The 24,013-nt window shown below is 38.6% G+C and overlaps 1 protein-coding gene across 1 annotated transcript in view; it reads left to right on the forward strand.

Annotated features, from left to right (window-relative positions):
* The window catches only part of myo10l3 (myosin X, like 3), a 65,437-nt gene that overhangs the window by 21,742 nt on the left and 19,682 nt on the right, over window positions 1–24,013 (forward strand). The window contains exons 4-21 of the mRNA XM_033986840.2: window positions 588–775; window positions 1,087–1,221; window positions 1,302–1,426; window positions 1,531–1,544; window positions 1,652–1,736; window positions 1,808–1,914; window positions 2,055–2,184; window positions 3,225–3,343; window positions 6,531–6,677; window positions 6,764–6,864; window positions 8,034–8,100; window positions 9,205–9,297; window positions 11,214–11,282; window positions 15,445–15,527; window positions 15,640–15,748; window positions 16,763–16,843; window positions 20,210–20,334; window positions 22,233–22,347. Coding sequence (XP_033842731.1) covers window positions 588–775; window positions 1,087–1,221; window positions 1,302–1,426; window positions 1,531–1,544; window positions 1,652–1,736; window positions 1,808–1,914; window positions 2,055–2,184; window positions 3,225–3,343; window positions 6,531–6,677; window positions 6,764–6,864; window positions 8,034–8,100; window positions 9,205–9,297; window positions 11,214–11,282; window positions 15,445–15,527; window positions 15,640–15,748; window positions 16,763–16,843; window positions 20,210–20,334; window positions 22,233–22,347 — 1,893 coding nt within the window. The remainder of the gene's footprint in view (window positions 1–587; window positions 776–1,086; window positions 1,222–1,301; window positions 1,427–1,530; window positions 1,545–1,651; window positions 1,737–1,807; window positions 1,915–2,054; window positions 2,185–3,224; window positions 3,344–6,530; window positions 6,678–6,763; window positions 6,865–8,033; window positions 8,101–9,204; window positions 9,298–11,213; window positions 11,283–15,444; window positions 15,528–15,639; window positions 15,749–16,762; window positions 16,844–20,209; window positions 20,335–22,232; window positions 22,348–24,013) is intronic.

Here is a 24,013-nt window from a genome sequence, read left to right on the forward strand (position 1 = left end):
TAGACTTATCAAAGCTTAGTATCAAAAACTACTTTGAAATTTTAATATTGTACAAGTTCAAAACTAGAATTTACCACTAGGCTAGATTATTTAATGTGTGAATGGAAACAGTAACAGTAATTGATTTTATTTATAAGACAATTTATCTTTGACAAACAAATACCAAAGGGTTAAACCAAAATGAGTAAAATAAATCTACAGTGAGTAAACACAGATATACTTCTGTACTTTATGGCCCCTTAAACTGTCTCTGACCCATGCTTAAGAAATCCTATCCTTAATCTGGCTATGGGGGAGCTACCATGTGCTTCAGTGGACCTATAGCACAGCCAAGTGACCCAAAAACACACTTTAGCAACCCAGGCAAGAGCACTCACTGTAGTGTAGCCTAAAATATTACAGATTTACTCCAAACTAGGTCATTCACAGTATCACATGGTTATACAAGAATTACTAATTTTCAATTACATCTGAAAAGCTGCATTCAGAGATTTTAGGGCTATGAACTTTATTACAGTTTAATAATCTGATTATGTTTTTATTATTCCTGTGCCCTTACTCTCCCCCCTCTGTAACTTTTTTGCCAGACAAACATTGGCTCCATTCTAGCTGCTGTAAATCCCTACAAGCAGATCCAAGGCCTGTACGACAGTGCCTCCGTTGACTTGTACAGTAAACACCAGTTGGGGGAGCTGCCTCCTCACATCTTCGCCATAGCCAACGAGTGCTACCGCTGTCTGTGGAAGAGGCATGACAGCCAGTGTGTCCTCATCAGGTCAGGACAAAAAGATATTTAGTTTGTATTAGTAGAACTTGAAAATGAAACATGCTCAGGGAAGAGGAAACACTTTTTTATTGTATATACAGATGTATCACTTTTTTACTATAATTTCAACTTTTTTTAATGAACCTACACATTTTTTCAATTTGAACGATTAACATGCATGAATTTAAAATGCAACACAGTATCATATTACAATAATAAACACATAATGAACAAATAATTCAATCTATATAGTTCAGAGATACCAGTATAATTCACCAAAATTTCTAGTGTCAATTTTTTTTTTTTTTTTTTTTTTACAGTGGCGAAAGTGGTGCAGGAAAGACCGAAAGCACCAAACTGCTCCTTAAGTTCCTCTCAGTGATGAGTCAATATTCACTTGGGACTCCACCGTCAGAGAGCACCACACGAGTAGAGCAAGCACTGGTGCAGAGCAGGTACATTATAAAACGAACTAACTATTATAATTAAAAAAGTAGTGTTACATAGCCGTATTGTTTTACTAATATTTCTACAGTCCCATCATGGAGGCCTTTGGAAACGCAAAGACTGTGTATAACAATAACTCTAGTCGCTTTGGGAAGTTCATCCAACTCAACTTCTCCCAGAATGGAAACATCCAGGGCGGTTGCATCATTGACTGTATCCTTCATCAGTTCATCTTATCATATTGTGTATTTACAGTGTCTTAATTGTTTTGAGTGTAAAGAAAATTTTAATGATTTTCCTTGATATACAAAAATCAGATTTGCTGGAAAAGGTAACACATTCTGTATACATGTTTAATGTTTAATATGGCAATGAGTTATGACAAAACTCAACAAAATGCTATAATATTTAATGTGTGTGTTTTTTTGTTTTTTTTAGAACCGAGTAGTACGGCAGAATCCTGGGGAGAGAAACTACCACATCTTCTATGCTCTCTTAGCTGGGGCTGACAGAGACCACAGAGGTGAGTTTTTATTTGTTGTTACAGAAAATGTACTTTTGTAAAACTTATATCCGTAAAATCTCTATTTGCAGATATGTACCTCCTTTCTGATGGTGCTGAGGCCTATCATTACTTGAGTCAGTCAGGCTGTGTGCAGGACAGCAGTCTGGATGACAAACAACTCTTTGACAGTGTTATGGTAAAGCTTTTATTAATGTGCATACGGTAATAGACCATTAGAGGGCGCCAGTTCTCTTCAGAGTATATAGCGTAGTCCTCTTGAAGAACATATTTATATTGACATACTGAACTGCATTTGTTTACAATGTTGTGTTACAGGAAGCCCTCAAAGTGATGGAGTTTACAGAGGAAGAGATCAGGGATGTGTTCAAGTTGCTTTCTGCTGTTCTTCAAATGGGAAATATAGAGTTTATGACCGCTGGAGGTGCTCAGATCACAACCAATGCAGGTATATTGTGAAAAGTTATGTAATGGATATTTCATTAATGTCATTATGCAATGGCATTATTCTACAGGCTGAAATCTCACATTCTGATTTGGTTTGAAAGTTGTAGTGAAGTAATTAAAACCTTTTTTCATATCCAATCTTATTCATGAATATGCAAGTTTATCTTAAGCATAGATAGAGTAATTTATACTTGCAATAGTTACACAGGTACCTCTGCTCTATCCCATAATTGGTCAGCACCGGTTGACAATAGTTTGGAATAACAAAAAGCAAAGTTCTATACAAATTGAAAACATATAGTTATTTACTATATAGGCATGTTTTCCTTGTTTTATTGCAGTTGTGCAGCCTTAGTGATGATATACACTGGGGTATGCTCAAAGTGATATGCTCTGTTGGCACATGGGGCCCTCTGCAGTTTGAATATTTATTTGATTCAAAAACAAATATATGCATGTGTTTTTCCTCTTATGGGTTAATATTTATTTAAAACTACTTTATCCATGGTTTAGCCCTAATTTAGGCCTGATAGAATCTGTGTTTATGTCTGCTGGGAGCAGAAATCCAAACATTATCTTAGGTGGTACTTAGTATGAAAAGTTTGAGAACCACTGCCATATAGAACACAAGTTGTTTTGATGCATGTATAAACTTAAAAGCATGTAATAGGAGCCTTGAAGCTGCTTGTTACTGGCGGTTAGGCTTGTGGAATTTATTGCCAAAAGCCACTATTTACTGAAACGGATATTTGGTTTAGTGGGGTTGGCGAGCTGTGCAGCCAGTGTGTGCCTAGGCCTGATTGACATTGCTCGCACACAAGTGAAGTGGTGAACAGGCTGAAACATGAGCTCTACTTTCTTTGTCTGCCGTGTCTGACCCCTTTTCTAACACACCACTGAACTAAAGTGACTGCTAACCAGTTTCCATTAAACCGTATAGGATCACACAGACTGTATAAGTTACCTGAACTGTGTAGCCATTTTTTTTTGTTGTACATGGTCTACATGCAATATACATTTGGGTGACTGTGTGTGTTGCAGTGGTGAACAATGTGAGTGAGCTGCTTGGCTTGGACTCCTTCCAGCTGTCGGAGGTGTTGACCCAGCGCTCCATGATTCTCAGAGGAGAGGAGATCTGCTCACCACTCACTGTAGAGCAGGTACAGGGCTGACAGGGGATAAGGAATGACATTATTTCCAATACCCATACATAACTAATATAATGGTGATCCCTGTGATGTATAAAAAGAAACATATTACACATTTATTTACAAAACTGATTATCTACCTCCCAAGCTTGAGTCTTTCTGCCTAAACAAACTATTAACCACACTATGAAATGCAATCCCATAACCACTTTTGCTGTATTAAAAGATAGATGCATTAATACAGAGAAAACCAAATGAGTTATTTTCCTAAATGTAATTCTGCATCACCACCTAAGTTACTTTTTGACCTTGCTGCATCTGTAGTTGTCATTGGCTCCATCCTCAGCCAATCAGAACAATTTTTACTGCCAAAAAACACAAACTGTCCCCCTCATCTTTTTGACTTTGGCAGTTTACTTTTCTATTTCCTGAAAAATCTTGAAAAATGACTTAGACAATTGTGCTTGGAGGCTGACAATAGTAGGCTATATTTTATACCATATTTAAAAATAATAGCTAGCAGCTGTTCACAGATGTCGCATTGGCTCAGATTTATAACAACAATATTAAGCCATTGCCCCTTTACTACAGCATTGTTAAGCATGTTTTTCAGCAGTTAGCATTCAGGAGCTGCAAGAATGGACATAATACCTAGTAGCTGGATTAGCACAAGCTCATGTTTGAAATTGTCAAACCAGCAGCTGACAGACGTAAATTTGTCATCCCTGGCTTTACACTGGAGACATTTCTGCAAAGATCTACCCAGGGCTCTCCACCGTTCATTTGTCACATGAATCGACAACTCCAGAACACAGTAGGAGTCTGTTTGCTGCCCCTATCCCTGGCTGGTCCGGGTGACACGCACACACACGTAGACACACATACATACAACCCCCCCAGATGCCGCCGCTCCAGATCCCTTGCGTGACTCCCGGCCATTTCCTGCTTTTTGTCTGCCAGAATCCAGGCACAATAAAGCCATCGTGATAGAGATCTGAGTCAGAAAGCACAATACAAAACCAGTGAGTGTGGGTGAAGTGAAAGTCACAGCCACTGGAGGCAGCACAGACAGGCATCGAATCAGAGTGGGCAGTGTAAGTCATGATTTATTCATGAATGAGACATTTTATCATCCACTTGTTAGCAATGTTTAATTTTGATGACGGGAACATATCTTTTATAGTTTGTTTCAAAAAGTGTCTAGAAACATGTAAAGTTGACACGGAAGTATTTTAAGTCTCTAGGTATTGATTGGGTGGTTATTGAGTGTTGTGGTTTAAGGTTTTACACATAAAGTATGTGATTGTTACCATCTCAGTGTGGTGGCTTAGCTTCTCACCCTTGACTGTTTAGTGAATGTCTCTAGCCTCTCTCTCTCCCCATTTCACACTTCAGCTGTCCCATCAAATAAAACCTCCGGGCCAGAAATTCTTAAAATATAAAATAAAATGCTTTAAATTGCTCCTCTATTTTGCTCTTGTACGTTTGTTTGCTGCTAGATGTTGACATTTTGTTTCACATTCAGAATCAGCGAAAGTGAAATTTGTAACAAATGCAAAAAAACAACTAAAAAAACTAAATTCTACACACTGCACTAGGTTTTTAGCATTTTTCCATAAATTCCACAATAATCCAAAATGGCACACACTGGCATAGTTCCACAGGCACACTCATTTGCATAAATTACAGTGAGATACTATGACTGGAGATGACATAAAAAATAAACAAGTGCGCTTTTCATGACTGGACAAAGACTTCGAGCATTGGCCTTTGAAGCAGCTTGTCTTTTCTCAGAACACATTATTCCTCTTGTTGAAGTCTGTAAGAATTTCTCTGCCAGGGGCCAAGGGTCAGCCATCCTGTATCGCCCGTTGTCTGCCCTCCTTCCCCCCACTACTCTGGACGTCTCGCACAAATGGCCATTCTTCGGACTCCTGTGACGGCTATCCTGGAGCCACTGGCGTTTGGTTCACACTCGGAAGGTTTCCAAGTGGTGACGGCTAAGAGTGATTGATGTCTTTGAAAAACCCAGGAGTATTGTTGCCCCCTGTACAGTACAATCTGCCACGCTCATGTTTTGTTTTCATTTGGAGCACAATGCCTGTAAGGAAGCCGAGCTGGCAAGCTTAAGTTTTATATATATTTAGACACACACAGATGGTGCTTGGTTGAAAGGCTAATGGCAGACGGTGAAATAATACCTGGGTCCAACTGGAAGATATGTTTGTTTCTCTGATCTATTAGAAGTGCTAAAATATGGCTACCTGACAGCCAAGTGCAGCCAAGAGCGTCTGGCCACCCATGCTAACCCTAAATAAGAGACTGCTCCAAATGTGTTCAGTATCTGGGGAAATAACAGTGTGAGATCCTTTTTTTTCCTTCTGCCAAAACAACATAAACTAATAATAAAAAAATGTTAACTGTGTAACTTTATGGAGGTGGCACATCACCAACATGATTCCATAGCGATAAAAATTTAAAACCATACTTTGGAACTTTCTGCATGGAGATAGCTACATTTTACACCATACTGTGGAAAGGCTGACATGTTATGTGGTGTATTGGACAAGGCTGTTGAAATGAGTTAGTAAAACAAGTAAATAATACAGCTATTGCCAGCCCATAATAGTGGTTTCTGAGTCTTTTCCCAGATATACTTAACAGTATAAATGATTGCATAACATCAGAGATATTTTTATTTGCTACATTGAAACATATTAAATACTTTAAATGGCTAATGAATTAAGATAACCCATACCACACATACCCACAGCATAGTTTCACCTCCGTTCATCCTTAATAAGAAATACCTAAATCTGGATTTGGCTTGCAGTGCTATATTGTTGTATTGTACAGAATATCCCCTTGAGATTTATGTCAGGAGTTGTCATCTAAACTCAGTGGAATAATCTGTGAGGTAGGAGTTATGGAGCCCCGTGATGTGACGCTCTTTTTCCTGGAGGCTGTGTGGGGTACATCATTGTTCTGAAATGTTACTGGTTCATTGTTGTGAAAACAGTCAGTACCTGCAGACAGATGCTGGCATAACAAGCTCCAACCACAATAATCACCACCACACCTTATCTGCCATCAAATATGTACACATGGTGTGCAGTGTTGTGGATACATGCTGCGGATGCCTAGACTGTTTATGGTGACTTAGTATCTATTGAAACGCTCACCTCCTCTTGTCTTTCAGGCTGTAGACTCCCGGGATTCGGTTGCCATGGCACTTTATTCTCAGTGTTTCTCCTGGATCATAATGCGGATCAACCAAAAGATAAAAGGAAAAGAAAACTTCAAGTCCATTGGCATCCTGGATATTTTTGGGTTTGAGAATTTTGAGGTACAAAAAAAATCTATAAAAAATAAATCTATACATTTTGTGTTGAATTGCTTGCATAAAAACATAATTTAACTTATGTCTTGCAGGTTAACAGGTTTGAACAGTTTAATATCAACTACGCCAATGAGAAACTTCAGGAGTATTTCAATAAGCACATTTTCTCCCTGGAGCAGCTGGAGTACAACAGGTGATGAGGGCTGTAAAATTTGAACCCCATAAAAACAAACCTTAAATCAAAATGTCGTGGGAACTATTAGATTTCTTCTAATGGGACTAGTAGTACCTGTTTATTAATGGGTTTCAGCTGCCTCTTGTATGCAACATTGTCAGAACTTTTTCCCATTTAAAAGATTGTTAATCGCTATGACAACAGTTTTAAGTTTTCATAATTCTGAAACCCATGAGTAGGTTATTACGAAAGCTTTTCTAATACATCACAAATTAAATCAATCAAGGGTTTTAGCATTGCAGTAAATGTATTGTGTAAAGAATAATAATAAGGGATTCAAGACTAGGGTTCTCAAATGTATAAAAATTCTGATTCTAATTTATACGAAAACTAGTATCAAAACTAGATACTGATTTGATTTTGTATCTATACTAAAAAAATGACATTCACAGGACAGTAATGAACCTTTCCTGAATAGGTAGAATGATCTTTAGCTGAATCAGAACAAGTGTAAGACCACATAGACTTGTATGTACTTGTGTGCCCATAGACCTCTCTGAAACATATTTGGACGCCTGAGGGATTACATAGATATAACACCGCATGGTAATATAAAAGAAAGAGTGTTTTTTAACTATCATGGTGTCAATCAGTATCGAGTCTATTCCTTAGTATCAAAATCAAGTTTGAAATTTTAGTATCATGACAACGCTACTCCAGATCCACATTACATTTGGCTAATTTAAATGAAGTAGATTTAGCTGACCTTACATAGATACAGAATCCTAGTTTTGATAACAATAACACAACAATGTCTCATGTTGTTCATAATTTTTCTTGATATGAAGCTAACTTTCTGCAGTTGTCCTGGAGGGCATTCAGGAAAGAAAACCCCTCAGATTTCAGATTTGATATTGTGTCCTTGAATAATAATATACAGTGTGGGTCTCAGATAGTCTCCAAAATAAATCACGACTTTGTGTGCAGACCGATATGTCTCCTCTTGGCGAAACAGGCAGTGTGCCAGTAGTTTGGATGCAGCTCCGTTTCTCCCTCAGACAGTTGTTTTGGTGTATAATGGAGCCAGCAGCATGGACACGGCTCATTTAATCACATGTTCTATTTAGACAATTCACCCTTTGTGTTCTCCGAGCTGTTTTTATTTACGCGCCTGTGTCCTTTCTTAGGGAGGGCATTCAGTGGGAGGCCATAGACTGGATGGACAATGCAGAGTGTCTGGATCTCATCGAGAAGGTAACGCTAGCTCAGTCCCCACCAGGTCTGCACCGCTAACCACCGACCCGAGCATTCTGACCGAGACGCCCGGCACTGTTTACATTAGCATGCATTCTCCAGGCCTATCATTATGGAATTACGTTTCCCATGTTGTGTGCTCAGTAATGGACACCAGCATGCGGTTGGAAGTCGGGCATGAAGACAATTTATGTTATTTTATCAGTGGTTATAATAAGCTTAACCTTCGTGGAAGTGGTTTGAACTGAACTGAAAAGCAATCTCAAATTCAATCAAAACACCACACCAAAATATTCTAGACAAACGGACACATTCCTGATGTTGTGTACATTAAACAATTATAATGTAAAAGAAACCAATTAAGTAAGCCAAATGTTCTTGGAGAGCAAAGACTTCTGCCAAGCATTTAAGCCCTATAGGTCTGGTAAAGTAAAGGAAGAAGTAAAGGTAAAGGAAGTCAGGGCTTGAACCTGGGATCTTCTACATATATTAGCTACAAGATAATATGGAAAAAATATACAAGATTAGATTCTCTGTAAAAAGATATTGGTAGTGTTATCTTTCAAAAAATATATTTCATTACAGATGCATTTTAGTCAACAGATATATATATATATATATATATATATATATATATATATATATATAGAGAGAGAGAGAGAGAGAGAGAGAGAGAGAGAGAGAGAGAGAGTTCAGTATGGTCCACCACTATACATAGAGTACATTTCGTAGTTGGTAAGGTTTTTTTTTTTTTTTTTCTGAACTGTAAGACATCTTCCCTATGGCACGTTAATGATCTCCATGTCTATATTTCTGGAAATGTTACAAAGATAGATTTGGGATCTGGCCCAGGCTACCCTCTGAATATCCCGAGGTGGCCATAAAAATGACACTGAAGCCGCCTTGGCGTGACTCTGGAAATAAGATCTATCCAAAAACAGCACCTCCTTTGTTTCAGAGCTTTTGTTGTGCGACCACAGACAGGATCACGATTTTTAGAGCTATTGTTGTAATCAATGGTGCCAGATGTTCCCCAATGTGTTTGTAACTAGTTTGGTCATGACTGTGGTGAGTTCCTGCTAATGCGTCCCTGCTCTTTTTTAGAAACTGGGCATGTTGGCACTTATTAATGAGGAGAGCCGCTTCCCCAAAGGCACTGACTACACCCTTCTGGAGAAACTACACAGCCGACACGCAGTATGTGCCTTCATGAAGTTTACAGTTAGCCAAATAGAAAGTAAATGTACTACTTAAGAATCTCTACCCCAATGTGGAAAATGACTGAGCGAATAATAATGACATATTTGATTTATTATGCAACCTTTTTGGACACTCAATTGCACTTTATATAACATCATTCATTCACACTTTTACACACCCCAGTTCATACACACGCAAGGTTGGTAAGTGTTTTACCCCAGGGCACAATCACAATATGATTTTTGGTTGATGGTTTGGATCCAGCCGTACTGTAAACCCCTTGTGATGTTATGAAGCGGTAGTTTTCAAGTTAATAGCTACCTTTGTTTAGTAGAGATTGGCAATTCAAGGGCTGAAATTTTCCAAATCATTCTAGTGAAGATGTATGGATTTTAAAAACAAACTTGAGCACTTCTTATATTAAACATGTGTTACAGTTAAACATGTGTGAATGAAACAAAACACAACTCCAGGTATGTTTGTAATGAGGAAACAACATTGTAACATAGATCAGAAAATAGCATAATGTGGGCCCTTTAAGTATCCCAGCACTTTTAACTTCCTGACCTTAAACCTTCAAATACATAGTCTAGCATGTTAAACCACTCGCTAATGTTCTCTTTCCCCTCACGCACATCTCACACATGTTTCCAGACAGACATAAGACCTAAACATATCCTATACAACTTTTACCCAAGTCCCTTAAGTCCCCTGAAAGAAAATCCTATAGAGCCTCAGACAGCCCTGGAAGACTTAAACCTCCTTTACTGTTGTGAATCACTCGCTGGTGTTACGTTAACAGTCTGCGGGCCCTGGGACACGCCCCCTGAGTGCTCTCACATGCAATCACAACAATAGTGAAATGCGATCGTCCATCCTGCCTCCTGATCAGCTTTGTGCAGTGGAGAAAAGGAGGTGCTCCAAAAACCAGACAGAGCCGTGACTGACAGAAACAGGAGAGTTTTAAAGGGACACATAAGAGCTACTTGCCCTTTAAGTGTCTGGGAGCTATGTCCCGTGCAGTGACAGATTTGCATAAAAAATATAAATGCCAACAATGTAAAAGAATCCTGGCTATGTGTGATAGCATACACTCAGTTAGTATTACACTTACATTGTTTTCAGCTAGTTGTTAAAAAATATGTAAGCATCCAGTTTCGAAGTTGGAGATACTGTAATTGGAAACGTATGTAATTTTTGGCAGCCAGAATTATTCTAAATCATAGGTAGTCTTTCCCTTTTCCTCTTCTTTGCTTCAGCTGGGCCAATGAATGACACTTAAAAACACTTCATTTCAGTACATTTGAACAAGTCACACTTTTCTAATATCCAACTATATCATATATGTAGGTCATGATTTTACATTTTGTTTATTATAAATCGCTTGATCTTAAAGGCTTGATCATAGAAATGGGTCCATTCACTTCCTGTTCAAAATTGCAGAACTGAAAGTAGCATTTTACTGTATCAAGTGCTTGTTTTTCTTTTGTGTTTTGATCATTAAAAATGTCTCTGGGATATTTTATAACCTTAGATGTATGATGCAGAGTCTGAATATAAATAATTGCATGAAAATACAGAAAACTGAGCGGAGGTAAGGGGTTGGCAAAAAGACATTTCCTGACCGCTCAAGTCACAAATGCAGAATACTACAGGATTAACATGTATGAATCAATCAAAATTTAAAAAGTTAATGATGAATGTTTTTGATTTTCATAATGATGAATCTCATAAAAGTAAATTTTACATAATATGCCCCCCTTTAAATTATGAAACTATCTTGCTGCTAGCTAGTCCATATCTACTAAAATCCGTGTATCACTTACAATGATTCAACTGTCTATGTGCCAGCCTTGTGTCACAGGATAATTTTAACTAAATTTGTTTAATCAGCTCTTTATCTATTTCCACAGGCAAACCATTACTATGTGAAACCTCGTGTGACCGACCACCAGTTTGGCATAAAGCACTACGCTGGAGAGGTAATTAACACCCCCTAAACTCAAAAACTGTAAGTTAAAAGAATTACTCTGGGTACTTTTGGCTCTCCAGTCCCACCTTCGTTGCCAGAACAGGATGTTGACTCTGCAAATCCTGAATCTTTTTGCATGGAGCAGAGTAAACTTGTCTCTTGGATTTGCCTATTTGATGACAGATATTTGAAAGGGAAGCTACAGGGAGTTATGTGGACTTTACCTAGGGATACCATGGTTTCCAGGAACATTTACATTTTTAGGGGAAATGTCTGGTGTATTCTTATCAGCTAGATTCACCAAGCAACAGTCCTCATGGGTGTTGTGATTTGTGCATATCTAGCTTATCACAGTCATTTACATAATTTCCTGCTAATGCACTGTACTTAGCACCTACAATTTTACTGTTTATAATAGCTTTTTCCCCAGTTAATTATGTCATTATGCCATGCAAAGTACTATATAAAATCTACCAAATGCAAACTTTTTATGATTTAGTCTTTATTGAACAAGACAAATGTAAACAAGAAATAAGTGTGAAGAGTGGAGAGAGACATTCAGAAGAGATCAAACTCAGTACTCTAAAGCTGGCAATAACTTTTCATTTCATCATTTTCTTCCCTGTGAACCTTAATATTGATGTAAACTTCTTGATAATAGAAATGGGAAGTTTGACTTCCTGTTCAAAAAGGCAGAACTGATTAGCCCCGCCTCTTCATAGTGACATTTCACTGTAGCAAGCAGAGGATATTCATTTATGTTTTTTAAGTGTGAAAAAATGACTACATGACATTTTTTTACCCAACATGTTTGACTTGGAGTCTTGATTGTTAAAATAGTCCAACTAAATACAGAGATGTGGGCAGGGATAGGGGGTCAGTGAGATTCTTATTCAGTATTTGGAATCAGCTCCTCTTTTCACAGCATGATCAGGACTCTGGGCTCGCATTTATTCTCGCTTAAAGATAATACATTTAACAGACTTATAAAGATGTGTGAATAATGGTCAAATCTGAAGCTCATTCCTGAGAGAGACATGTTTACTCAGCAGAATGAAGCCCTGGTTTGAAAACACATTGGAGGATGGTGCCCTCCTCTATGAGGAGCCCTTTAACCTGAAGGCTGTGCTCAGAGGCCAAGTACCAACAGGGGGCATTCCAGAGCCAGCTCCTGAGGAGAGGAGGAGGAGAGCCTAAAAGCTCAGGAGCTCCGAAAACAGTTGGCCACAGTAAAAACTCAACTGGATGAACACATCCAGGTGAATAAGTCCCTAGAACTGAGACTGAAAACCAAGGAGAGACTAACCAACTAAGCCTTTGGGAGTCTTTGAGAGTCTTTGAGAGTCATTGAGGCTCAAAGGACTCTCCAAAATACAGAATGTAAGCTATAACATCAGATCACTGCTTACAAGGGGATCCATTATTACTCAAGTCACTTTACGGAGATGTTATATTAGAGTCTATTTTTAGTTTATTTTTTAAGTCTATTATTTATTTATTTTAAGCTATTTATCTATTATCTTGTTTTATTGCATGTACCATTTTCCTTCTGTTCTTTAACTGTACGGTGCAATATTGGAATTTCCCCACTGTGGGACTAATAAAGGCATATCTTATCTTATTATTTCTACAACACATATGGGAAGGAGAAACTCAACCTGAAGCAGGAACTTGCAAGTACCAAACTTGAAATTTCAGAGCTGACATGAAAACTGGGCAACCAGGGCAAGACCAAGGAGCTTCAAAAGACAGCACTGAGTCAAGTGCCTCTGGTCAGTGTGCCTGAATGTGAAGGTGCCTCCACCATGAGAATGGAGAAAGATCAGGAGACAGAAGGAGCCCCAACCAACAAACCGAACTCTGAAACTACAACCATCCAAGCAGCTTTAGATGCAACGGTGAAAGAGAAAATAAAGCTGTCGGAGAAAATGGGGGAACACTGCACTCAACTGTACTCCTCTGAGGGGCAGGTGTTCAGCCGGATCCTACAGAAGAGAGGTCCGGAAAAAGCTCTGAAAGAGCAGAGGACAGCGCAGGACATCAGGCTGAAGAAACTCAACATAGAGGAGCAGAGGAGGGTGTCCGTGAAAAACGTACAGAAGGGAAGCACTTTGAGCATTTGTGGACAGGAAAGAAGCTTTTCTCTAAACTGTATGTAAAAAAAAGTTTGATATTTCATCTTTTTTCTGCTGTTGTGATGTTTCGACCAATCAGATTAAAATTATCGTCATGTTCTATTTTTTCTGGAAACCATCCCAGATTGATAATGTGTTGGACTCAATTCAGGGTGACATGAGTGACATGAATCTGGAGTGAGCCAGGTTACATCTGGACCTGTCAGATATGCAAAATTATAGCAAAAAATAGCAAGATTCCATTGATGCTATAACTGGTTAGATTTTGGTCAGACTTTATATCATCAAAAGTCTATATTTTTTTTTCAAATAATAAAATTGTTTGTATCATTTATAAAAGTCCATGCAATCAGGATCGGCCGTGATCAGTATCAGTCAATCAAAAATTCAGATGATTGTTTTGGTGATTAACCTAAAAAATCCTGGATCAGAACCCCTCTAGAAAACACACATTTACTGAGCACTCAAGCTTCAAATGCAGGACAATATAGGAATACTCAGATATAGCCTATTTGATTCACTCAAAATACAGCTAGTAAGAGTATGATAATAATAAGGGAACGCAGTTATACCACTGTTAAAAGCTAATTTAAGTTGATTTATCATAATATGTCTTCTTTAATCTAATGTCCATTTAATGCAGAATGATGTGTTACGTTCACCAACTGCAGTTTCTTGAATGTGTGTGCGTGTTTTTTTATATTGACTGTAGCATAGTGATGTACTGCAGTGTGTGGGGGAAGTTGCTGACACGGGCCAAAGTAGAAGTAGATTAGCCGTTGATAAAGAATGGCTTTAAGAGGGCTGCCTCAAACAAGGTCCTCTCAGTTGGGGCCAGAGCAGTGCAGTCACAAGCCTGGCATGGATGTGTATGGTAATGACTTGGTGCAGAGGACACAGGCGGCTGGGCCAGTTGTTCCTCCTCTCTCAATCTCTCGCTCAAAGCCTCCTCTGTTATCTCAAACGCAGGGCAAATCTTCTCCTCCCCAAGATTTGATTATTATCCCGCTGGTGCCAGAGAAATTTTAATTTACTGCCATGTTTAGCCGCAAACAAAGGAGCTTATCTTTCATATAAAATATGGCCCATAATAAAAATGCCTTGATGTCATAGTAGTTTCACAAAGGGAGGAAAAGTGTAATAAAAGTGTTTTGAAATACTTACAGTTGCCATTTTACATGATGTACAGAAGATGCATGCTTAAGCCTAAATGTCATCTTTTTTCCTAATGGCTATATAAATATGCTATGTGTGGTCAGGAATAGATCTTATGTGCCTGGCCTTAAGGCTAAAGCAGATGTTAGAGAGTGCACACATACAAGCTAATATCTATCTGTGCATTTTATACGGAGGCCATGTGATAAGGCTGATTGAGAGACTTTTGACACACTTCTAATTTTACCTCTTAGACTTCATAAATAGACAGTGTGAAGTCTTGGTTGTAAGTAAAGAAATCTGTACACATAAAAGTGCAAAATGTAATTTGTTGAATTACCTGCTTGTCTCCATGCAGATATTATTGTTTTGGAATGTTTCACTGTATGGCATTAAACCTACGTAGCTTGTGTTTTCTTCATTATGAGTGTTTTGTGGATAAGAAATAATCATCACTCATGCTTTTACCCAACTTTGGCTGGTGCCATCACCTGCTTATCTCCATGGAGATCAAAAACTTCACACATATACTGTGGAACATTCCAGACTAAGCAATAACATTTCCACGCAAGAAGTGGACCTTCCACCAGAAAAGTGACATACCGTGTTGCATAAGTCACAGTCAAAGAGACCAAAACAAAATAAAAATAGAATCAATGTTTGTATCAATATTTCACTGAAATGTTTATTTTTATTTAGGTACGGGGAATTACTAGAAAAAAATTATATTCTATGTTATTTCTAACATGTGTATTAAGAATCATGATTGTTCATTATACAGTCTAATTAGACACAGTCTAACATTACATATTTCAGATTTTAATAATACCTAGACGTAGCTGCATTAAAATGTATCTTGTTCAGTACATTTTCCTTCTTTAGGTGCTTTATGATGTGCGAGGGATACTGGAGAAGAACAGAGACACTTTCCGGGATGACATCTTGTTTATTCTTAAAGACAGCCGGTATATATTCATACACACAGTACAATAATACAAACTTGACATAACACTAGCCTATACCACATCCAGCTTTACACAGTCCCTATGTGTTACACCTGCTTTTTGTCATTTATAGACTCGACTTCATCTATGACCTTTTTGAGCGTGTGGGGAGCAGAAACGGTGACGAAACTCTGAAGATGGGAACAGCGCGGCGCAAGCCCACCGTCAGCTCCCAGTTCAGGGTACAACTCAAAATTCACTCAAATGTCATTTTCAGTTTCTCAGAAAGGGACACAAACGACTAATTGTCCTCCCCTCTGCATGTAATGAATTCATAACATTCAAATCCTAATCATGACAGTAGAAAAGTCAGCACGGGGGCAGTGTGGAAAGATGGAAAAGATGAGATGGACAAAGCCTTCTGTGTGATATGAGGACTGCTGTTATGTGCGGTTGTGAGTGGTGTTGCGGAGTGGAGGAGTAGGGGAGGACTTGGCACTGTGCCCTGGTCTATAGCTCCCAAAGCCAGAGGATTAGGGTTGATGGCTGGGCAGAGAGGGGCCAACCAGGGGCCAATCACGCTCGCTTCTGCCAGGCCAGGGCCTAGATGGAGACAGACTGTCTGAGGAAGGGGGGCGGACAAAGGCGTTTGGGAAAGCCAGGCTACGTTCAAGGGTTCTCCACTGCATGGGTAAATGTAAAGTGTGAAACGACCCATTTCCTTTAGTGTAAATGTCTTCACAGTTATTGCATTTTCAAATAGATGAGCATGCAATTTACCGGTAGTATATGGAAATCCATAAAAAGAAAGATAAATGTCCACTAACTACTGGAAGCATTGGCCAATCACATGCTTGCCAAAATGTGAACTCACTGTCAATGTTATGTTAACTCCATGTAAGTTTTCCCAATATTGGTTTGTTGATTGATTTGTCAGTCAGATAGAAAGAAAGTTGAATTTGATCCCTTATTATTGCAAAAGATATGAGCTTGTCTCAACTGATTCAACTTTAACTAGAGATACGCTCTTAAAAGTTACCTTTATATCTTCATCAAGATAGCATGTTTGCCTTAGCTGTTTTTTTTCATTTTCAGCTAATCTATATTTTCATTATGTAAATAAAAAATAATGTTAGGAATTCATCTCTTGTGTCCTACTGACAAAGAATTACATTACACAATCTAATCTACATTCATTTCTAATCTCACATGAATGCTTCTCATGTTTGCTCTTATCCTGTGTTTGTCTGTTACAGGATTCCCTCCATTCACTGATGGCTACACTAAGTGCTTCCAATCCCTTCTTTGTGCGCTGCATCAAACCTAACATGGACAAGGTAACTTCATGCAAATTTACCGATCCCTGCCAGCTCCCGTCAAGGTCGACCCCTCCAAAGCTTACCCTGCTCCATGCTATTCATAGTTCTCCTCCAATACATTTTAGCTGTTGTTTCCATGTCGGTGTGACTATCTAAACAAGCCTCGCACATTACAGGGTATTTTATGGTAACCCAATCGTCTCGAAACTTTCCACATCATTCGTCATTGTCAGAAATGTTAGTTACTTTGTGTGTTTGTGGACATAAAAAGGTCTGTGTACTAGTGCATTCCTAGCACTTTAGCCTCTACACTGCGGGAGTCAAAGGTCATGGTGGGGCACTTCAGCTGCAGTGGGTCAGGCTCATACTCGGGTGAGCTCGATGCATCAGAGGAATGTCAATGATAAGACCAGTGTGCTCTAGACTTTGGCTACATATTATTGTTCTGTGCTCACAGTAGTCATATTGTTGTGAATTTGTTCCATGGTATTTCTAATAATTCTGCAGAATTATTTAATAGCATCATTTAATAGGAATAAACACAAGATTGATGACTCCTGATAAGACAGTAAGAGAAATTGATTCCTCTAGTGTCCACAATATTCCACATGAGGCAAACCAAGATTTATAACAGAAAACACAAAACACAGTAAAAAACTGTTGGGCCTGAAGCCCTAGCTAGTTCCATTCAGTTCTCCCCCACCTGTCTGCATTTATAATCACACCTGGCTCCACCCTCAACACACCCAAATAATGAGATTTAAACCCATCTTAGACATAGGATACAACAGAAGGGTAGAACTGAAAAACATGGATTAAACATTTTTACCGGGTTTTTTCTTATTGTAGGAAATGACAATAATAAGAAACATTTTTTCGTTAAAACGTTATCATTACAGGTTTTTATGACTTCAGTCTCACGTTTTCATATCCAATGCAATGACTAGGGGCAAGTAGGTCTGAGTGCACAATCTATATGATCTGTAGCAATGCACAGGTGAAGATCGAGCTAATCACTTATCATTTTGCTTATGTTTAATGACTGGATAGACTGCATGGGACTCTTACCCCATCAACTTGTAGGCATAGACCTACTGTTATAAGATGCCGATGAGCCAGGAGACCATAACACACATCCAGAGCAAGCCTCCAGAGCGCCTGGAGACTCCGACCTCAAGTCCCATACTGCCACATGATTCCCTGCGGGCTTCCTCTTGTTTCCCAAGAGCGTGCGTGCCTTCACCTGCATGGAGATGTTTGTTCAGGCATGACATCTGTCAGATGTGATCATAAGAGGCCACCGCACCAAAAAGGGCCTGTAGCTGTGTCCAGACTGATTATTCAGTTTAGCCATGTCCCTTCTTCTCAAAGATCCCAAGTTTGTGTGTGGGCACTGTGGCTGCTCGCTCCTTGTTCAGGTGTGCTGGGCAAACGTACCCTCCGCAAAACAGGGAGCTGGACGTTTGTGGAACCCACACTGCTCCAACCCTGCATATCAGAAACATGCTGCTTTTAGGCTCGAGCAAAGTACACACACGTGTGCGGGTAAAGGCTTGGTGGCACGAGCAAAGAAGCTGTGAGGGAATCAGTGGCTATAAACTGCAGCTTGGGATCTACACAGAAAATTATTTGGGGACCAGCTTTTTATTGAAGCCCAAAATATAAATCAGAGTAATAGACGTCATGAAGCAAGTGAGACCAGAGTGTCCAGGTACACAGGCATGCTTCTGACTGCGCCCAACACAGCAATGTGGGGTAAACATAGATATGCACACAGATGACCCTTTAAGTTTCAACTGTATATGATTGCTGCCACCAATGACTGACTAAGGTGCTTGGCTCAATCTTCCCCTGCTCATTGCTACAGGTCATGCAGATTGCGCACTCAGACCTGCCTAAAGTAACTTGTGCCTAGTCATTGCATTGGATATGAGCTTCATATTTTCACGTTAAAACACGAAACTGATGTAATTAAAATGTGAGACTGAAGTCGTTAAAACCAATAATGATTACGTTTTAATGAAAAAATGTTAACTTAATACTTTCTCGTAAAAATGTTGAAACCACGTTTGTCAGTTCTACGTTGCCGTAGGATACAGATCACATTTCAACTTTTGTAAGTGCAGAACTCATGTCTTGGCTAAAATGGTTTCCAAGTAACAAAACAGACAAATAAAAATAGCCCTAATTCTCAAAGTGGTAAATCAGACTCCAAAGTTAGTTGTCCTTACATTTAAACTGAAAATGTTTGACTATGTCTCTTTAAGCCCATCGCAACTGTGTCTGAATCAAATTATCCTCCTGTCCTGCCATACTTCTGTACTCTCTCCCTGGAAACCTCTCTCTTGGCTGGCACTGTCTGTTGGCACTGGGCACCGTTTTTTCACCTGGCCTCGGAGGGTTCAAATGGAACAAGCTCTGCCCCGCTAATCCCTCAGAATGACAGGACTGCGGGCACAATCCCTCGACATGATTGCTCCCATGCAAACAGTCTTACTGCGCAATATATTTATCCCAATCCCACACACACATTCTTGGTGGAGGGAGGAGAGAGGGTCAGGTGTGGTTAGGCTAATGGTGACACATGCTCTACATGTTTGGGTGCAAGGTAGAATGAGATCGTAATTAAAGCACTAAGTGGTATGTTGAAGTTCAGATTAAGGCTTATCTTGGTCCCAAAAGTAGAGCAATGTAAGTATATGTTGTTACGTTAGGGTAAAAGTGGCTCATAATGTAGATTGGTTGGATATTTTATATTTATACACTTAAATTACTTGCTTGAGGAAAGTGAAGTGAACAAATTCAAATGATAGAATATTTACTTTTAAAACTTTTATTACTATGGAAACTGCCCTAATTTCTCATTACTTTGAAACCCATGGATAGGCAATGTTTTCATTACTTTTTGCAATTCAAAAGATATAATATATATATATTAAAAAAAAAGTTAAATTGATGTTCCTTATTTTTCATCATTGTGAAACTTAAATAAACACATTTTGAATGCGCCACATCTGCACTTTTCTGACTAGCAGCAGCTTTATTACCTGTTGAAGGACTAGATTGAATTATTATGTTTGCTGTTATTGGAGCCCAGATTTGGACTAGCTCTGCAGTGAGTGACAAGGTGCAGGAGGTGTGGACAATAGCAGTGATTAAGAGTGAAAGGCGCCTCTTGCACAACAGTCTTCATGTTTCCCCCAGTGCCATGTGTTTTGGGTGTAGGTGTAAAGTGATCGCTCAGCTGAACCATCATTTCTATGGGCTGTGAACTCGGAGACCTGCAGGCTACATGTGGGCCTCCCCTCTGCAGACAGCGTGCCTCTCGGGGTTGAGTTTAGGTGATTCATAGTACTTGTTCTAATGCGGCTTTCTTTCCTGCAGAAACCCAATCAGTTTGACCCAGACGTGGTGCTAAACCAGCTGAGGTACTCTGGGATGCTGGAGACGGTGAAGATACGGAGGGCTGGGTTCCCTGTGAGGAGGACTTTTACGGACTTCAGCAGCCGGTCAGCACAATTCAAAAATCACATACACATGAGTGAACATTTGATTATGTCATAATTTCATATGGAAACCAGGGGACTTAAGAGTTGATAATTACGATGTCACTTCTGGGTCTATCAGCTGATGGAAACCAATGCACACATTTACAATTTCCTCTTTTTCTAGTGCCAAGACACGTTACATTAAAAAGAGATTACAGTCGTTTAAAGCCAACAAGGTTAAAAGCATGGATCTATGTTTATAACTGTGACTAAAAGTGTAAAGAAGATAGGCTATGCTAAGTTAGCGTTAGCAGTGACCGGCAGTTAGTGAAATATACACACTGGTAATCCTATGTTATGATAGAGTATTATTATTTACATGTTTGATACAATTTATGGTTAAACGTCTTTTTGAAAGGTAACTGTCTCTTGTTTAATGAATAAGAAAATCAGCTGTAAAGTTTCTGGTTGGACCTGGAAGTGACATCAACACTTAACAGCTCTATATCATTCAATGGGAGAATCCATGTTTTTGAAAGACATATCAAAACTAATGATCCAAAACTGTTAAACCTTATTATTTGTTTGGGACTCGCTCCACAAACCCGCCATATTCATCTAATTGTGTACAGTACATTCAGTTGAAAACAATCTCATCTTTGGGGTTGAATAATGGCACCACTTTCTGAAACTATTATTATACTGACTGTGAAAACATTGTGATAGTTTTTGTTTCATGTGGAGTTATTACAGAGATATTAACCATAAACCAAATCAACAAATCTGCAGTCTGACCGTTAGAGTGAATATGACTACCGGTAGTTAGATTTTCAATTTCTCTAAAACATAATTCACATCATTATGTTTAAGACCTTAATAATCTAGTCTTTTCTAGTTTTATAATTTTGGTGAAGTTTAAAATTTGACTTCCTTGGATATGGTCAGCAGATATGAAATACTGCATTTTGACAAGGGCCAATCTAAATAATACAGTTTCACAAATAATAAAAAAAAAAAAAATGACAGCACATTTATTTTATTATTCCTTCTGAATAAATTGTCCCTACATTTTGGATGGAAGTGATGATCAGTCAACATAGTGGGATTCTGTTTTAGCTCATCAGCACAACATCCTGTAATTTCCAACTTTCCAACTACTTTTCTTCTCAAACTCCCACTTAACTGATGCAAAATTATGATGAATATTTACCACAGCTACTATCCCACCAGACTAAGTCATAATTAGAAAAATATATGAATCTGTCAAATGCACTTTAAACTGTAAATGCCATTAGAGAATTTTGACCTGTCCTCCAGCTCAGGTTTAAACTATGAGCAGTTTAAAATGTTATGGCGTCACATGAACCAGCATATTTATACTACAGAGTTTTGGAATACGAATAATATACAAATGATGTTATATTACTTAATACAATTCCTGTATGTTAATGAATGACTCTTGCTCTTCAGAAAATCATCCATACATGCACGTCTTTGCAGTGTTTTGATAACATACAAACAAACTGGAATACCCATGTTTCAATCTTGAGTCATTGTTGACTAGCCACACCAATCAATAAAAATATCCTGTTAATGGATCATAATGATCCTTCAGACTGCCTGTTATGTCACAGCGTTCTTGGGACAGGTCAAGTACTTTGTGTATTGTGGATTCCATTTGTTCGCTTCTCTTTGTAATGGAATGTCCAGTACGTCCTGTGCATCCAAAACATTCGGAAGGAAAGCTCTGGAGCTTCTTTTCAGCTTCGTTTTCCTGACTGAAAAGAGAATTCAAACATCAGGACAAAAACACGGGGGTTACTAGGTCACTTCACTCACTTAGCAACCTTTGTAGGCCCCAAAGAGAGCTTGCATCCAAAATGGTGGGCAAAAATAAGAACTGTGTTTGTGTTTGACAGGTACAAGATGATTCTGAAGAATAAAGCCGTCCCCAGTGATGAGAGGCAGTGCTGTTTAGAGATTCTCAGCCTGCATGATCCAACCAAGAAGGAGTTTCAGCTTGGGAAGTCTAAGGTAAAAAATATATTTAAAAAGATACTTTGAACTAGAAGCATAACAGTGCAATTTTCAACAATATGTATATTTTTATTATGAAACACTTATGGTATAGTGCAATGAGTGTCCTAACAAAAAATTGATCTGAAATATCTTCTTGTCAAGCTAGTATTGGCATTAAGACCAATCAAAACAAACAACAAAATACCTGCTGGATCACCTATCAGTTTCATGATATTGGTTAAGCCGATATCTTGGTTGGGCCTTTAACTGTCTCTGGGCACAGCAGTAGCCCAGACAGTAGACTAGTTCCAATAAGAGGAACAGTCAGTGTGACCATTTCCAGCATAATGTAATGTCTATGAGGTTTTTGCCAAGTCATGCTAAAATCACTAAATCCTGACAGATCAGGCGGACAGGGAGCTGCGGGTGGATGTCACTGATAATGTGTTAAACACTTTACAAAGCGAAGAATAAGACAACATACGGGCTGATTTTGGTCTAGAACGTCTCATAATGTTTGAACTTTTATTTAAACAAAGCTATTCAATAGCTATTTGAAGGATAAATAACAGTTACATAACACAATTGGATCTCTTGTGTAATAAATTAACTGTGTTTTAAGGAAATGCCATTTTCTGTGCCGACCTAAATATCAGGTATTGGCTGATACTTTAAGTTATAGTTCTGATACAGTATCGGAACTGAAAAAGCTGGACTGTGCATCCCTATAAATCTGTACAATTGAGTATTTCTGACCATATATCCTTTATTTTACAAGAATATGTGTCGGTGGAAATATATGTTTCTTGCAATGAAGGAACTGCAACTTTTGAAGAGCCAATGCTTTAAAAAGTATTTCTTTACAGGAATGCAATGGTTGACCCAACTGATGTCCTTAGGCTTCAAACCAAAACCGAAAATGTACTTTTCTTACTGGCCTGTTTTGTGTCACTTTGGATTTATACAGACACTTCATCTGCTGTGTCTACTATTTTAGGGACTGTTATTCTACTGTCCATATGTTAAAATCATATATAAAGCAAAATGTCACAAACTGTTAACTATTACATGTTGTTGGGCCACTTTGGAAAGACCCATCCATGACTCACATCTGAAAGATTTCGTTTTATTTTTTTGGGTTGTGGTCAGCCAGCCACAAAGTTACACTGTTTCTCCTAAACTTTGTCACCACCAAAGACCCTCTTACTGTAACCGTAGCCCATTACAAGGAATTACTGTAAGCATGAGCCAGCTTTAGTCTAGTGAAAACAATGAGCCGATGAGGGACAGATAACACTAAAATAACCTACAGTATTCTCCACTGCTCCTATTACTTGTCTTTTCAATAATGATCAACTGCCACACTAAATAGCAATCTGTCTTTCACTGCCTTCTTCTTCAATCATTAACTTTTAATGGCTTATTTGGCCTGGATTCTTAAGCACCAAACTCTTTACTTCTTCATGCAGTGCAGACGATGGAGAGAGCTATATAACATTACAACTTTACTGAAATTTAGACTACTTTCTACTATAGCTAGCACCACAAGTAATATATACATGAACTAAGCCATCAACTATTATCATAACTACTTATACTAATGCTATTACTGCTCTTATTACTGCCATACCTAAAAAAATGTATTAATTAATTAATTATTTTAAGTACACTATCTTGTTTG

This window comes from Periophthalmus magnuspinnatus, chromosome 21, assembly GCF_009829125.3.
Source record: "Periophthalmus magnuspinnatus isolate fPerMag1 chromosome 21, fPerMag1.2.pri, whole genome shotgun sequence".
NCBI lineage: Eukaryota > Metazoa > Chordata > Actinopteri > Gobiiformes > Gobiidae > Periophthalmus > Periophthalmus magnuspinnatus.